The sequence below is a fragment of the Theropithecus gelada genome, chromosome 7b, assembly GCF_003255815.1.
Source record: "Theropithecus gelada isolate Dixy chromosome 7b, Tgel_1.0, whole genome shotgun sequence".
NCBI classification, from domain to species: Eukaryota; Metazoa; Chordata; class Mammalia; order Primates; family Cercopithecidae; genus Theropithecus; species Theropithecus gelada.
This window is the reverse complement of record NC_037675.1, coordinates 38,862,741-38,875,298: the sequence shown is the minus strand read 5'-3', so window position 1 is coordinate 38,875,298 and position 12,558 is coordinate 38,862,741. Positions and strand designations below refer to the sequence as shown.

Below are 12,558 nucleotides of genomic sequence, written 5' to 3'. Positions count from 1 at the left end.
AACAGCCACATTAATATATTAACAATATTTACATACATCACATCACATATACATTTATATATAACATCATAATATCACTGATGGAAAGAATACTTTTAGTTTAAGGAGAAATACAGCTATTTGGATTATCAAAATACAGTTAAGTGAAAAGTAGGTATAAGAAACTGATTGGTGCTAATTAATAACAATGGCATATAAGAGATTTAATAGTTTTACCAAAATTAACACTTTACAACTCACTAAAAACATCTATTTAAATACCTGGTAATGTTTTGGATTGAGGGTAATGGCATGATTAAAATCCAGAATCGAGCTATCCTTGTGGAGTTTCACTTTACAAAGCCCTCGTTGATAAAAGCTTTCTGCAAAATCTGGATTTGCTTTCACAGCTTTTGTAAAAGAATCAAAAGCCTACAGGAGCATATTGTCAAAATGCAAACCATTTAGTGATATAATATATTGTTTTAAAATGTTAATGAATTACAGTATATAACTATTGTTGAAAAGTTTCACTCTATTTTTGGATTATTTTAATACATTTCTCCTAATGGATCTCATGGAACAAATAAAACTAATATTTAGAAACAAGTAGAGATGATTATTATAATTAAAGGTCTTATTCCCAGACTAAGGTCTACATAATCCATATTGTTATATTACAATATTTTGGGTGGTATAATTTTAATTGTTATTCAGATTTTGTTTCTTCAAAGAAATCACAACTAGCACATTTATTTTCCATTAGGATCCAGCAAATGCATCATTATAAAACTTCAGAACCACAGAACTCTAAAAATTTTCCCCACATTTTAAAGCAAAGCTGAGTTTGCTCTGGTTGTTCAAAAGGACTAAAAACATGTAAAATATTTGTAATTTGTCTCATACTTACTGGAATTTCTTAATAGAACAACTAATCAAGTGCACCTCTTTTTTTGTGTATACCAATACCACTTTAAAACACTGTCCACTCCATGAACCTAAGAATTAGAATGATGTGTGTGTATTTGTGCGTGCGTATGTGTGTGTCTGTGTGTGTCTGTGTGTGTGTGTGTGTCTAGAGATAGAGTTGTAGAATATCCAACATTAGCCATCAGATAGTATCAATTATTTTACATATTTGTCATATCAGTGATAATTTTGAAGTAAAGACTTGCCTAAAATCACCAAAGACTGGATAAATATGTAATAATTGAATCAACTGTTTTTCAGTGTATCTGGCCATCTTAACAACCCGTTTCAATCTGATTTGAATTGTTCAATGATCAATAAGAAAAGCCAGAATGCCCTAATCTTTTCCATTCATTCTACATTATGTTAAAGCATTTAAAGTACTTAAAATTTAATAAGTGAATTCATACTAATGTGATAAAATTATTTTCCTGTAATAATTTCCTGCAGTTAGATTTATTGTTCTGGTGGGAAACATACATTAATCTTTAGAATATTGTTGACAAACAAGCATCAAATAAAACATGTTGGCTAAATAAAACAATGTCCTAGGTGTTGCAGGGTGCAGACTGACTATAATGAGCCAAGCTTCAAAAGCAGCTTTGGACCAGTTGCCCACTGTATACGTGGTCTTCGGAAACAGAATTGCATACAAGCAACCAGTCTCTAAAATTACAAATAATCTATACTCCTAAATACATGAAATACCATTTGTAAATTGCCTTCCTCCATGTAACAAAGACCCAAGTTATACAGACAGTCTGCTGAAATTGCTGTGGTGTTTGGTCCTTTATCGGAATGAGAAATGATATCCAAAGCCTTCTTAAGCATTTTCACAGCTTCCTATAATGATAAAAAAGCAGGGAGGGGGCAGGAAATGTTTCTTTCCACTATTGATTTAACATTACAGCCTTATATGTTAAAAGGAGCACAGAGCACACACCTCTACTCTTACTTTATCTGGGAACAAACAGACCTGGTGAAGTTACAGGTCTTGTCAGCACACTACAGGAAGAGAATCCAGTTCAGAAGTCTTACCCTCATGAGTTCCACCCAGATGCCTATCCTACAAGCCAGTACTTAAACAGGCTTATGGACATGGATCTTTAGAACTAAAATTTGTAAATTCCAAAGGCTATACTCAAGCTTAAGTCAGGCTTAAATTTATAAACTAGTTTATTGATAATTTCCTAATAATTTTTTTTGAATGGAATACTAGGAAGCTACTAGGTAGTAAAAGATCTCCACTGATAATATCTGACATAATTTTAATCAATTTTTATTGTGTCCTGCTGTCCTCCTAATAGGGTTTTATTGGCATCAAAAAAATAAACCACCTCCAAAACTCACCCATTTATTTATTCAAAATACTCAAAAGTCTCATTAATGAAAACGTTCAAAATAGTCAAAAGTTTCATTAATGAAAAAGTCTCATTAAATGAAAAACTCAAAAGTCTCATTAATGAAAAAGATAGAAATGCCATTTAATACTTAACTACTCCTTGTATATCTTTATATAGAAAGTCAAATAATTGTTCCTGGTCATACCATCTTCTTAATTGTATTAAGTTGCTAAAGAAACAATGAGATTTCACTTAGATATGCTAAGTGTCCTTTATGGCTTCTATCGAGCATTAGCTCTACGTGTTTGCAAGTCACCCAGCATCCCTCCTTCTGTGCTTACTCTCAGCACATTACCTTGCCTAGAAAAAGTGGATTATTGCCTCAATTTCCCCCCTTTCTACTTTTCAACAAATCTATATCTTCATTCACTTTAACCTTTTTCTCTCCTGTCTTTGAATTGCTTTCTTTCTCATTCCTTGCAGGGCTAACTCCTCAAAAGCTGTCCTTGACCCCATCTCCTTCTGCCCCACCTGAGCAACCTGTTACTTCCTTTCTCGTCTGGATTTCTGCCCCTTCACTGACTCCTTAAGTCCAAAAAACTTGTCTACTCAAGCCTTCCATCCCGTTTAAATTAAAATGAACACATCTTCACTTCCTCCTGCTTCCCCCATCTCTCTCTCTTTCACTACTTTATGGTGTCATCTGAGGGACATCTGCAGAGGCTTGCAGATAAGTCATCTTTATAGTCTGCAGAAAGTACTGTGGCTGCTGTGTGGATAAAAGCTTGGAAGAGTACAACAATGCAGCTATATAATTCAAGAAAAATTTTTTTAATTATATGTTCCAAACCAGGATAATAGCTATAGAAATAAAGAAAGAAAGTGGATTTGAGAAATATCTAAGAAGTAGAACCAAGAAAATATATATACATATTAACATCACTATTTATTACTATATTTCTATAGTATATATAAATACTATATATCACTATTTATTACTAGAACCAAGAGAATATATATGTGTGTGTGTGTGTGTGTATATATATATATATATATATATATATACTAATATCACTATTATATTAACATCACTATTTATTGGATGGAAGAGGGTAGCTGATGGTGACATTAGGTATCCAGCTAAAGTCACAGGGGACAGGCCGGGAGGAGGAGATTAAAGTAAATATAAAAAAGCAGTCCTCAAAGAATACAGAGACCAAAAACTCCAAATGTGAACAAAAGAGTAGACATGATCCATACTGAGAAACGATCACAGAATCTGCAATAAGAAAGCCAATGAAGGCCGGGCACAGTGGCTCACACCTGTAATCCCAGCACTTTGGGAGGCACAGGCAAGTGGATCTCCTAAGGTCAGGAGTTCAAGACCAGCCTGGCCAACACGGTGAAACCCCATCTCTACTAAAAATACAAAAATTAGCTGGGCATAGTGGTACGTGCCTATAATCCCAGCTAGTCAGGAGGCTGAGGCAGGAGAATTGCTTGAACCCAGGAGGCAGAGGTTGCAGTGAGCTGAGATTGTGCCACTGTACTCCCACCTGGGCGACTGGGCAAGACTCCATCTCAAAAAAAAAAAAAAAAAAAAAAAAAAAGCAAAGAAAAGAAAAAGAAAAAAAAAAAACAAGTCAATGAAGTTAGCAAGAGTGCTTGATTCCAAACCAGAGGTGCATTCATTTTCTATCACTACAAGTCAAATTACTACACGTTTAGCAAATGATAGTAACAAGCATTTATCACCTCACAGTTTCCACAGGTCAGGAGATTGGGCATGGCTTAACTAGGTCCTCTGCTCCAGGTCCTACAAAGCTGCTATCAATATGTCAGTTGAGCTACATTCTCCTCTGTAAACTCGACTGGGAGAATCAGTTTCCAAGCTCATTCATGTTGTTGGCAGACTTCATTTCCTTGAGACTCCAGGACTGAGAGCCCCAGCTTCTTCTTCTTTTTTTTTTTTTTTAAATTTTAAGTACCGGGGTACATATGCAGGATGCACAGGTTTGTTACACAGGTAAACGTGTGCCATGGTGGTTTGCTGCTCCTATCCACCCACCACCTAAGTATTAAGCCCAGCATGCATTAGCTATTTTTCCTAATGCTCTGTCTCCCTCCACCCTTCTTCCTACAAGCCCCAGTGTGTGTTGTTCCCCTTTCTGTGTTCATGTGTTCTCACTGTTCAGTTCCCACTTACAACATGCAGGGTTTGGTTTTCTGTTCCTGCATTAGTTTGCTGAGGATAATGGCTTCCAGCTCTGTCAATGTCCCTGCAAAGGACATGATCTCGTTACTTTTTATGGCTGCATTTAGTATTCCATGGTGTATATGTACCACATTTTCTTTATCCAGTCTATCATTGATGGGCATTTGAGTTGATTCCACATTTTTGTTATTGTGAATAGTGCCACAAGGAACATACACACACATGTATCTTTGCAACAGAATGATTTTTATTCCTTTGGATATATACCCAGTAATGAGATCGCTGGGTCAAATGGTATTTCTGCCTCTAGGTCTTTGAGGAATCCCAAACCATCTTACACAATGGTTGAAAAGTATAAAAGCATTCCTATTTCTCTGTAACCTTGCCAGCATCTGTTGTTTCTTTTTTCTTTTTTTTTTTTTTTTTTTTTTTGAGACGGAGTCTCGCTCTGTCACCCAGGCTGGAGTGCAGTGGCCGGATCTCAGCTCACTGCAAGCTCTGACTCCCGGGTTTACGCCATTCTCCTGCCTCAGCCTCCCGAGTAGCTGGGACTACAGGCGTCCGCCACCTCGCCCGGCTAGTTTTTTGTATTTTTTAGTAGAGACGGGGTTTCACCGTGTTAGCCAGGATGGTCTTGATCTCCTGACCTCGTGATCCGCCCGTCTCGGCCTCCCAAAGTGCTGGGATTACAGGCTTGAGCCACCGCACCCGGCCGCATCTGTTGTTTCCTTACTTTTTAATAATCACCATTCTGACTGGTGTGATGCAAATAAAAACCACAATAAGAGATACCAGCTTGCTGGCTATTGGCTGCACTCAGGTCCCAGTTGCCCACAGTTCCTCACCACATCACTCTCTCCACAGGAAGTCACAACAAGGCCAGCAGGAGAACCTCTCTCTCTTTACTCTGCTAAGAAGGTCTTATATACTGTAACGTAATTGATGGAGCAACACCCCACCAATTTTGCCATATTCTATTGGTTGGAAGCAAGTCACAGGTCCTGCACATACTCAAGGAAGGTGAGGAGGTAACATAGGGTATGATTAAGAATAATCTTAGAGGCCAGGTGCGGTGGCTCACGCCTGTAATCCCAGCACTTTGGGAGGCCAAGGCGGGTGGATCACGAGGTCTGGAGATCGAGACCATCTTGGCGAACACAGTGAAACCTCATCTCTACTAAAAATACAAAAAAATTAGCCGGGCGTGGTGGCGGGCACCTGTAGTCCCAACTACTCGGGAGGCTGAGGCAGGAGAATGCCGTGAACCTGGGAGGCGGAGCTTGCAGTGAGCCGAGATCGCGCCACTGCACTCCAGCCTGGGCCACAGAGCGAGACTCTGTCTCAAAATAATAATAATAATAATAATAATAATAATAATCTTAGAGTGTGTCTACCAGATGACTCCAATGATCTGGCCCCCAGTAATTCAACATTCTTACCACATGCAAAATACGTTCCTCCATTCCAAGGTCCCCCAAAGTCTCAGCTCATTATTGCATCAGCTCAACATCTAAAATTTCATCATTTAAAGCATGTCCAAGTCTAGATGAGGCATTCAAGTAAAATCCACCAGGTCCCACTCCTGGGGCACAATTGCTCTCCATCTGTGAACTTGTGAAATTAAAGAGACAAGGCGTCTGTCCCCAAAACACCCAACATACAATGGTGAGATAGGCATAGAATAATATCCACAGATATTCTGGTTTAAAAGGGGAAAATGGAAGATTAAAATGAGCCACTGGTCCATGGCAGTTCTGAAACACATTTGGGCAAACGCTCAGTCTCTTGATTAGGTTTCAAAACATTTATGGCCCTTAGTGTCATCCTGTGGGTTCTTAGTCTTGCCTTCTGGGTCCTTTTTCCTTTTTTATAAAAGGTTGTACATGTTTGCAGCTGAGTTGTTTTATTAACCTACTTCCTGCCAGAATGATTTTGAGGTCTGACAGCCTTCTTTCGTTTTGTACTCTGTCTGTTTGAGTCCAAATTATCAGTGTTTATAAAGAAATAATTCTCTTAAAAACTCTGGGGATCTTCCATGGATTTCACAGGGATTCACTTCATTAGACAAAAGCCACATCCACTATTTTCAAGAAAATTCCTTCTCTACTTTGGCCTCCTGCTGAGATGTCTGAGGGACAATGCCCTTAAGCTTCTAGAGATCCTCTGGTTTGGTTAAGAAGGTTTGTAAGGCATGTCCTTAATCTCTTGAAAGGAAAGAGAACTAGTGTGACTGAATACTCTGCCCTCATGATCCTTCTAAGATCTTAGCAAAGTGCTGTCCAGCCACACCTTGTCCTTTTCTCTTGATAGTGAATTTTGTCCTCTTTTGCCATCTGGAGAAGTTGAAAATTTTCCACATAAGCAAGTCCTGGTTTATTTTGTTTAACAGTTCTTATCTCTCCTTTCTCACACTTTACTATTAGAAGCAAAAAGAAAGCTGGCAGCACTGTCAACACCTTGCTTGGAAATTATCTTAGCTGTGTATCCAGGCTCTGAGTTATTAGTTCTGCTTTCCATACAACTATATGAGAAAATTTTACTAAGCTTTGAACTGCTAAATAAAAATAACATGTTGCTCATTTGCTTCAGAGTCCTCAATGCTAGTGTCTTTAAAAACCAGGTATCTACTAACAGTCTGTTTGAGGTGATTGAAGCTTTTTCTGTCATGTTCCTCAAAATTCTTTCAGCCTCTGCCCACTGCTTGATTCCAAAGCTGCTCCTACATTTGTAGGTATTTGTTATAGCAGCAGTCCATCTGTATTATTTTCTTATTGCTGCAAAAAATAAAAAATACCACAAACGGAATGCTTTAAAACAACACACATTTCTTATCTCACAGTTTCCAGGGGCCAGGAGTCTGGGCATAGCTTAGCTGAGTCCTTTGCTTAGGGTTTCCCAGGCTTCAGTCAAGGTGTCAACTGTGCTACATTCTCATCTGAAAACTTCTTTTCTCTTCTTTTAAGCTCATTCTGATTGTTGGTGGGTTTCGTTTTCTTATGGCTGCATGACTGAGGGTCCAGGCTTCTGATTGGCTATTGGCTGAAGATTGTTCTGAGGTCCATGAGGCCACAGCAGTTCCCCGCCATGATACCCTCTCCACAAGCAGTTCATAGTATAATTCTTTGGTTTTTTTTTTAGGCCAGGAAGGGAATTTCTCTCTCCAGTCTACTACATAACGTAATATAATCATGGAAGTGACGTCCTATCATCTTTCCCATACTCTGTTGGTTAGAAGCAAGTCACAGGTTCCACTCACACTCAAGGTCACACAAGCGCACAACTTGTTGAGGGTCACCTTATCATGTGTCCAAGAGGAAAGAAACCAGATTGTGGTGAGCAGCAGAATGAGTGGAAAGTGAGGAAATGAAGATAAGGGATATAAATAATTTTGCAAGATTTGGTTGTGCCAGAGTAAAGAGAAAAAAGCCAGTAACTGGAGAGGTCAAGAGAGCAAAAATAAAGGTTTTTTAGTTTTCATACTAAAGGTAGTTTCTCATGATTAAATGCTTTTGGAATGAAGCCTATAAAAAGTCTTAAAATGCCCAGGGAGAAAAAAAATAGGAATAATAATGGCTAATGTTTATTAAATGTGTGTCATGTACTAGATATTAAATTATTAAATAATCTTTCAAAGAAGACATTCTTACAATCTTTAGACAAACTCATTCACTAAATAGAAAAGAAGAAATACTCTCCAAATAATCTTATAAGATCAATACTCAAATCCCACAAAACCAATCTCACTCATAAATATAGACACAAAGATCCTCACAAGCAACTCAAATTTAGCAATGTCTACAAAAAGATTATATATTCCGATCAAGTTGGTTTAACCCAGGAATACATGGTTGGTCTAATACTAAACAATGTCATAGATTACTTAATTTCATGTGTGACATATTATCTGCTACATTAACATATTAAAGGATAAAAATATAATAATTGTTTCAATACCTGATGAAAAATAATGTGATAAAATTCAAAATGGAAACAGAAAGGTTATTTAACCTTTACTTTGTTTAAATTATATACAAAAATCAATCCCAAACTTCATTCTTAGGGGTAAACTTCCTTTAAAATTTGGAAGAAAATAAGGGTGTCTTTGTCACTACTTTTAGTCAGTATTGTCTTGGAATTTCTAGCCAGCACAGTTAGACAAGAATAAGAAACAGAACACATAAAAAGAAAGGAAAAAAATAAAACTATTATTATTTATAGATGACATATTTTCCTAGTTATGAACCCAAAAGAACAGACCTAAACATTTTCAGAAATAAGCAAGTTCAGCAAGGTGGTCAGCTAGTAGATAAGTATTCAAAAATCAGTTTCATTTCTACAAGCCATCAGCAAACAGAAAGAACATTTTTTAAAAAGATACCCTTTATAACAGCAGCAAAAACTACGGGAAAAAAACCTAGAAAACTAGGAAACTTTTAGCAATGGATATATAAAATCTATTCCAAAGAAAAAGTGAAATAAATGGGGAGATATATCATTATGATCATAAACTAAAGAATTCAATATCATAAAGATGTCAATTCTCCCTAAAATAATCTAAAGATTCAAAATTTCAAGAGAGTTTTTAATGGACCTTGGGCAAGCTAAATTTAACACATATATGGCAGAGTAAATGCTGAAGAGTAACCAGGAGTTTCCTAGAGAAGAATATCGTGTGGGGACTTGCTCCACCAGATATCAATAATTTCAATGAGGTTATAGCAATTAAGACATTGTACTACTGGGCCAGTAATAGAAAAATTGACCAAAGGAACAGAACAGAGAACCTAAAATAGCACATGATCCACACATATGTGAAAACTTGTAATAAGATAGATGTAGCACTGCAGATTTTTGGGTTAAGAAGAACATCTCAATAAATGTTACTGAAACATTTAAATACCCATATGGAGAAAACTGAAATTTTATCACTCTCTCATGCTAAAAAAGAATAATCTTAAGATAGAGTAAGGTCTTAAATGGAAAAAGAAAAACTTAAACTTTCCAAAGAAAATAGGGAAGAATATCTTGACCTTGGAGTAGAAAAGGGCTTCCTAAACAAGATATTTTTAAAGACACCCTGATGACAAATTTTAAAATAGACATATTCAACTACACTAAACTTCAGAAGTTCTGTTCATCAGAAGACACCGTAGAAACAAAACACAAGCCACAAACTGTAAGAAGATACTCAGCACACAATCGAGGATTAGTATACAGAATTTATATCTTAAATACCTAAAATCAATAAGAACAAGAGAAATGAAAAATATGTATAGCAAATTGATAGAACAGGAAATATGAGTGGCTTATAAACATAGAAAGATTCTCAACCTGATGCTCAAACTGAGAAGTGTGAATTAAGACCACAAGACATCAATTTTTATCCACCAAATTGGCAAAAATAAAGCCTAACAATATTAATTACTATAAAAGATGCAGATCAACAGGAACAGGAATACACCTACACTTCGGGTGGGAGAATAAATTGGTACCACCCTATGAAACAATGCGTCATTTCCTTGAAAGTTAAACATTCACATTCTCTACATACCACCAATTGCACTCCTTGAAATATATCCTGGAAAACTACTCCACATGCTGACTGAATACATGAAAAAGAATATTTAGGGCAGCCCTGTTCTTAAGAGGGGGCAATAAAAAAAGAGAGAAAATAACCCAAATGTTAATTCACAGAAAAATAAATAAATAGTATGACTTAATTTTGTGAAAAATATTTAAAGTGGTATACTAAGCACAATATATACACTTCATTAATAGGTTTAGTAAACATTACTCAGAGGACTTTTCACCTTGGTTCTCTTGGCCTTCATTTGAACTTTTGCTAATAGAGCATACATGGTCATCTCAGCTCTATTCCAGCTGATTCCTTCCAAGACCTCAATGGCCTTGTCATGGTTTTCACAAAATGAATAAATGAGGGCTTGCTGTATAGGACTCAACTCAATAAGACCTAAAAGGGAAGGAAAGTTTATCGATATCTTTGCCAAGTATCAAGGATTTTGAATATAATTATTCTAAGGGAGTAATTCAATAATTTGTCTTTATAATATGAATTAACAAATCAACAAATTATAAAATTAACAAATTATACTAAGATTTATTTACTACCAGTAACCAACAAGACATTCCAATTACAAACAAAAAATAGAAAAATTGTAAGCTTAATATTTCCCATAAAAATCTCTCTCACAAAATTCACTGCTATGAATCATTTTACTAATTGGCAATGTACGTATAAAACTAAAGTTTCAAAATCTAATTTGATTTTCAATTGGATCCTTCATGCTATTTATACATAACTATTGCAAAATAGCATAAAAATTTTAAATACTGAAGTATTTCTTAAAAGTTATAATTAATTATATTTACCTTTGTCCATTTCTGCTACTTGATAAATAGTAAACTTTGCAAGATCATAACATTTCATCATAAGAAGATATTGTCCTCTGGAAGAAATAATCGATTTTGATTCCAAGCAGCTAAAAATAAACTTTCTAAAATAAAGTTTCTTGTAATCAGTTACTTAAAATTTTACAATATATTTATTCTTATTTACTTATGTATGCATTAAAAAAGTGAAAATTATAGACATTTTGTATAATCTAAATACATCAATTAGCATAGTGATGTGATGAGGAAACTTAGGAAATGTAACGCTGAAAGAAAAATACCCAAATCTCTTTTTGTAATTATCTGTATTTAAAATGTTATACTTTTTGCTGAGAAATTATTAAAAGATAAAGTTCAAGGCATATACAAGGAAGGAGGTATTTACATAAATTGCTAAAATGTGGTTCAAGGACAAAGCAAGCCCTTATCAGTAAAGCATTGTCTCATTCCATTTTCCCAGGTCTATAAATCCTTAAAAGATTATATTTTTGATAGTGATAACTCATAACTTGCAAAGGATATCTGTTTTGGAAAGTTCTACTACATTTGAAATACTGCATGGAAGTAGGCAGTACCCGTAGAAATGGTATAAAATTCAGTATGTCATTTCTTTTCACTGAATTAGTGGAGGTTTATGTTTGGTACACGTGCTCATGTTTGATTGTGGACATAATCAAAACAACTGTTCAAAATATGTTACCTTACTCTTATGAGATATGTGATAACTATATGACTAGTTGCTTAAAAAGGTCTCAAAGAACATAAACACTAAACAGGTATATTTTGATGCAGAGGTAGAGCAAAGGGAAAAATCTGGTTATCTTATGTAATAAACTATCTTAAAGTTTAACAAACTGGCTTGCCGGTGGGGAAATGGCAATTACTGGGAGATTAAATGTAAAATGGGGAGTCTGAAAGGTTCAAGGGGGAACTGAAGATCCCCATTCAATTTCTCTGATGCTAAGTTATCCCAGGAAAAATTCAGTTTCTATGCTCATACCTTCTTATGTATAATTGGATTCCATCTGGCTGAAGGTGGATAGCACGAGACAATTCATTTACTGCCTTTTTCAATTTATGCAACTGTTGAGTGATAAACAGAAACTTAGCTCCTAATAATACCAGTTGCTTCCTTTCTGATATTTATTCTCTCGCCCTTTCTACAGAAATTTTGCAGGTACATCTCCTAACATACATGTTTTTCTTAAGAATCAACAAAGCAAATAGGTTACAGAGAAGTGAAAAGAAAAATTTACGATATACTCTTAGTTTTTAAAAATAATCTATCTTTAATTTTGAATAATAATTATACATACCCACTTATACTATTTCACACAAATGTGATTATATAATACATTCTGGATTGTGTGCATGTTTGTGTTCTCTTTTATCATTTAGCTTTCAGTTTTTCTCCCTCAACCCTAACAACTTTTTCAGTTAACCTGATCCATCTTAATCAAGTAGCATGCAGGCCAGGCTCAGGCCTCTAATTCCAGCACTTTGGGAGGCTGAGACAGGAGAATCGCTTGATGAGGCCAGGAGGTCAAGACCAGCCTGGTCAACATAGTGAGACCCTGTCTAGACAAAAACAATAATAAGAATAAAGACTAAGAAATAAAGTAGCATGCAAAGGACGGTAAG

The 12,558-nt window shown here is 35.7% G+C and overlaps 1 protein-coding gene across 1 annotated transcript in view; it reads right to left on the bottom strand.

Moving 5' to 3' along the window:
• The window catches only part of TTC6 (tetratricopeptide repeat domain 6), a 226,017-nt gene that overhangs the window by 36,418 nt on the left and 177,041 nt on the right, over window positions 1-12,558 (bottom strand). The window contains exons 20-24 of the mRNA XM_025392893.1: window positions 11,918-12,000; window positions 10,897-10,973; window positions 10,317-10,477; window positions 1,657-1,791; window positions 262-411 (exon numbers count right to left, since the gene is read on the bottom strand). Of these exons, the coding sequence (XP_025248678.1) occupies window positions 262-411; window positions 1,657-1,791; window positions 10,317-10,477; window positions 10,897-10,973; window positions 11,918-12,000 (606 nt within the window). The remainder of the gene's footprint in view (window positions 1-261; window positions 412-1,656; window positions 1,792-10,316; window positions 10,478-10,896; window positions 10,974-11,917; window positions 12,001-12,558) is intronic.